Raw genomic sequence first — 5059 nt, 5'->3', positions numbered from 1 at the left:
ATAATTGCAGGCTCTAAAAAAATTATGAGGGCCAAGCATGTGTTCTTGTAGGAGTAGAATATCAGGGGCAAATTCGTGTAAAAACTCCTTGAGCTCGTAAGCTTTCGGGAGCAATCCATTTGCGTTCCATGTAATTATAGTTAAAGGCATACTTTGATTACACTGATACATTATGAATTTCATTAACTATTTCAAAAAAGAAGAACATTTTATCAACAGGATCCGTTAATTCTCTCAGCTTAGGCATGAAAGTTTTAAATACATTATTCATTACCTTCATGTTATGAATCCCAAAAATATTGTTAAATTCTGCTACATTCTTAACAAAATTTACAAATTCTGAACATTGATTTTTCTCCTGCGGAGAACTGGAAGCATTATTTTCAGAAGACATTTGCTTAGTATTTTTTACATTGGAAACATTTAGATTTCTCAGAGCATTACTAATATCAGTAAAATTAAATTGCACATTATTCTTAACTGATTGGTTTTGTGCAGCAGTAGCCGAGTTGGGGATTACACATTAGATTAATTGTTAAAATTAGGAATTTGATTTTTCTTCATAGCTGCATATGAGATTCCATTTTTAACAGAACTATCTTTTTTCTGTTGGTTACTCTTATTTTTAGGAAATTTTTCGCATCCACGATACGACGCGACATGATTTTTTTGACAGTTGCTGCATTTAGGTTCTTCAATGCGTCCCTTAGTTGGACAATCCATAGTCTTATGTTCTAATATCCTAGGCGTGAAGAAGCAGTTCTCCGAAGAATGGTGCCACTTTTGGCAATTATGCCTAAGTGTTGAAGTGAATCTTTTTTTTTTTTTTAAAGGCAGGTTACTACCTTGCCGTAGTTTATCATTTTTTAAGCGTGGGCTACTTTCAAAAGTTTAGAAAGGAAAATGGGTTTCCTTATAAAAAGAAGGAACACATTTCCTTTTATTAAAGTATATATTAATAAGGGTAGATTTTTATGTTCGCAATGTTTATCATTTTTCTGAACTGTTGGAATAGTTTAAATGACTAATTTGGGGGGGGGGAAATCTTGTTTACATTTTTTGTACTTCTTAGAATACGTTTAGCTTCAAAGATGTGTTTTGCGCAATCAAGACTTTAATTCATTCCTCTTTGAAAATCTTCGAGAAAAGATAATAAAAATTAGACAGAGGATTTCTGTGTAGAAAATTTAGACATGAAATAAGTTAAAAGCGATTAAATCAACTATTCAATGAATTTATGAATAATTAATCATATAATACTAGTTATTAACAATTCTGCCTGCCTGTTTATTTTTTTTATGGAAATACTTGGTTGGCATTTTCAGGACACAAAAAGTACTTCATAGAACTTTGAAATATTAGTGCAAACACATTAATAAATTAAACTGAAATAAATAATGGGATGTAATTTAAAAGACAGAAATAATTTAATGTAAAAGATTTAGATTTAAAAATTTGCACACACAAATGATTTTATAAGGTTTTATAAGATTTATCAGATTTTATAAGGTTTTACTTCATAAATAACTTTGATTTTGAAATATGGCATTTGAACCTATAAACATGAAAGGATACTGACAAAGTGATGATTATATAAGAATATTATAATTTTTAGTCAGTTTTCTTATTTAATAATAAAGATTTTTTAACTAATTACACGTCCTCGCTTGCAATTAGAACCATCATTAAATCCCTATTATATCTAATCATTTCCTGAACATTATCATGTATATAGATTGACCTCGTCTTTGTAACTGATAATTATTACTTGCAAATTATTCTCTTGCTGGTGAACTATTAACAACCCTTTCTATTGCTGAGTTAGGGTTCACAATATTCGCTCTCGCTATCGCTTACCTTACGGAAATGGACGTAAAATCACCTGGGCTGATTGTGCGCATGCGCGAGCGTAGGTGTGAATAGCCTCTTATACTGCGAATTTAACCAAGAGTCCTTACAGTTACTGGAGTCGTAAAATATAGCGGTCGTTAGCGAAGAAAAGATCGTTATTTACGCTCCTTGTCGTGAATACCCCCCTGATTTTAACATATTTTTATTAGTTTACTATTACACTTTTTTAATGAAAGATTAGTATATTGTTTTGCTTGATAACATTTAATTTTATTGGCTGGCAACATAGGAGAGGCATTAAAAATTGTGACACATGTATGAAAGTGCCAAACGATGTCCATATATATTGCAAATTAATATGAAATTTTCATTCTTGTTAGCAGAATACTTTGCAAATTTGGTATAATAAAACATGGTATCTGGGAAAATGCACAAGCCTTTTCTCCTGATGTCAACAAATGCGAAATTCCCGGAAGTGTCGCCTACCGAAACATCCCCGGAATCTGTACTGCATTTTTTAATTTCTGTCAAAAATTCCGAATGATATCATATTTTCTTTTAGTATACCTTTCTATATTGGTTTTAAGTACTATTCTCCAAGAGGGGTTCGTATGTTTTAGTCCTGCAGCATGAAAACTTCACTTACACGACATACGTGAAAAATATTTCAAGAACTGTTTTTTAAATATTCTTATTTTAGTATGGGGCAAACATACAATGTACGCACTGATTCCTTGTTCAAAATCGTATTTCAGTTATATGCATTGCAGAAATAAAAGATGCTAATCTATAGGTAATAGTAAAATATTATTTGGAAATTACTTGGTACTACGTGTATACATGGTTATTTTCACATAGCAGCACCGAAACTTTATATAATGTTGTTTAGCTAACAGATTATTATATTAAAGGTTTGATTTCATTAAATTTGATATTGAAGACTGTACATGTATTCATGCAAGAAATATTTGGGTAAATTAACCGTGATCTAATTTTTTGAAGTGTTTCTGGAAATCAAGTTTACTTAAATCACACAAAGGATGAGCCTCATGCATAACGAACATTAATGCTTTTACAAATGTTGTCATATGGATATATGTACTTACAACAGCTTTGATATGTACAGGCTAGAAATTGCTAAAAGAAGTAAGTTGTGTAAAAGTTGAATGCAACTGAATCTGTTTTAGCATACACGCAGAACATGGATATCATGTAGCAAGTTACATGAAACCAAAACTATCTGAAATAGGCAGATACTTATCTATGAAGTAAAAATTATATCTATGTGAGGTATTAGCGTATCATAAGCACATAAGATAACTTAAAAGTGTATGTGCTTTTCACGCAGCAAAGAGCAAAGATAAGATAGATAACAGATTCTTTGGAAACGAGAGCAGTTTAAGGAAATATGTTTATCCACACAGAAGAAAGACCACATGTGTGTGGGGTGTGTAAGAAATCATTTAAGCTAAAAAACAATTTGAGCATACATATGCTTCTTCACACAGGAGAGAAGCCTCATGTGTGTGAAATATGTAATAAGTCATTTACCGAAAAAGGTGATTTAAAGGATCATATACTTGTCCATATTGGGGAAAAATGTCATGTGTGTATGATGTGTAACAAATCATTTACACAAAAAGCTTATTTAAAAAGGCATATGTTTATTCACACGGGAGAGAAACCTCATGTTTGTGAAATATGCAGCAAATCGTTTAGGAAAAAGAGTATTTTAAAAGTACATATGCGTAATCACACAGAAGAAAGACCATATGTTTGTCAATTATGTAGCAAGTCATTTAAACAAAAGAGTGGTTTAATTATGCATATGCGTCTTGAAAAAGGGGAGAAATCTGTGGTCTGTGAAGTATGTAATAAGTCATTTAGAGAAAAAGGTCATTTAAATATGCATATGCTGATACATACTGGAGAAAAACCTCATGTGTGTGAGATATGCAACAAGTCATTCAGACAGAAAGGTGATTTAAATAAACATACACCTCTTCATACTGGGGAAAAGCCTCATGTCTGCGATGTGTGTAAGAGGTCATTTGGGATAAAAAGTTATTTGAAGAGACATATGCTCATTCACACAGAAGAAAAATCTCATGTTTGTATGGTATGTAAGAAATCATTTAGAAATAAGGGAGATTTAAGGAGGCATTTGCTTATTCACACAGGAGAAAAACCTCATGTGTGTGAGATATGCAAGAAGTCATATGGACGAAAAAGTGTTTTGCTAACACATATGCATATCCACACAAAAGAGAAGTCTCTTGTCCTTTAGAATAAAAATTAGTTTAATGGGAACTTTTGCTTATGCATGTGGGAAAGGCTTATTTGTTCAGAAGAGAAATTACCTACATCTGATATACTTGTTTGTAGAACTGAGAATCTTTATTATAAAATGTATGTAGCATATCATTTAGGCCAGTGTTTCTCAAATATTTTTGATTTACTGCCTACTTTTGTAAAAAATTGAATGCTCAATGCCTCGTAGGAACTCAAGTTTATATTTTATAAAAATATATAAAAAATTAAAATAGTAATGTTGAGGTTGAGTTATTTGTATATTAATGAAATGAACAGTAAATGCAATTGTATTTAAATATAGTCTAGTACTTTAAATTAAGACGTTTCAAGGCTGTAATTATTCTTCTCTCATTTATGATTGTAATTTGTGTCATCTCATAACACAGAGAGGATTAGAGTATTTTAACCAATTGAGAAACATGACCGTTTTCTTCAACAGTCATTGCCGAGGTTTAGGCAGCTGCCAAAAGGGGGAAAAACTGCCTTAACGTACATATTGTAAAGTAACAGATTATAAATTATGGGTACAGATTTGCCAATTGTACAAGTTACCAAATTTGGCAATTTTTTTTTTTTTTTTTTTTGGTCAGTTATGGTAACCATACAATGTTGGCAAGATTTTGTTTTGTATGGCAATGCATTTAATGAATTAATGTGTTACTGTATATTTTTGTTTGGTTATTTTTATTATTTCTGCTTGTTATTACATTGGTTTCATTATTTTAAATTTTTTGTTTCCATTTCACAGTTTGAGCCTAACAAGTCTGCAAACCACAGTTATTACCATGGGTAAGAAGCAAGACAGAAGGAGAAGAAAGAAATCCACAGAGGCTGTTTACACATTTTTTAGATGATTTTCACTGTATTTACAGGAATGCACTCTGTCACAAAAAAA

At 31.3% G+C, this 5059-nt stretch overlaps 1 protein-coding gene across 3 annotated transcripts in view; it reads left to right on the top strand.

Moving 5' to 3' along the window:
• The first annotated feature begins 1979 nt into the window (after nt 1–1979).
• The window catches only part of LOC118179915 (uncharacterized), a 19482-nt gene continuing 16402 nt past the window's right edge, over nt 1980–5059 (top strand). Inside the window, exons 1-2 of one of the 3 annotated variants that reach the window (XR_004756536.2) lie at nt 1980–4260; nt 4913–5059. The exon at nt 4913–5059 is cut by the window's right edge and continues 125 nt beyond it. Coding sequence is in view for 1 of the 3 variants with exons in the window: in XM_085825704.1 (XP_085681830.1) it covers nt 3260–3970; nt 4913–4957 (756 nt within the window). In the remaining 2 variants the exon portion in view is untranslated. The remainder of the gene's footprint in view (nt 4261–4912) is intronic. The other 2 variants (XR_004756537.2, XM_085825704.1) reach the window with 2 other exon arrangements.

Source organism: Stegodyphus dumicola, chromosome 10, assembly GCF_044657685.1.
Source record: "Stegodyphus dumicola isolate Sdum_Otavi_A_Nest chromosome 10, ASM4465768v1".
NCBI lineage: Eukaryota > Metazoa > Arthropoda > Arachnida > Araneae > Eresidae > Stegodyphus > Stegodyphus dumicola.
This window is presented reverse-complemented; position numbering and strand designations above follow the sequence as displayed.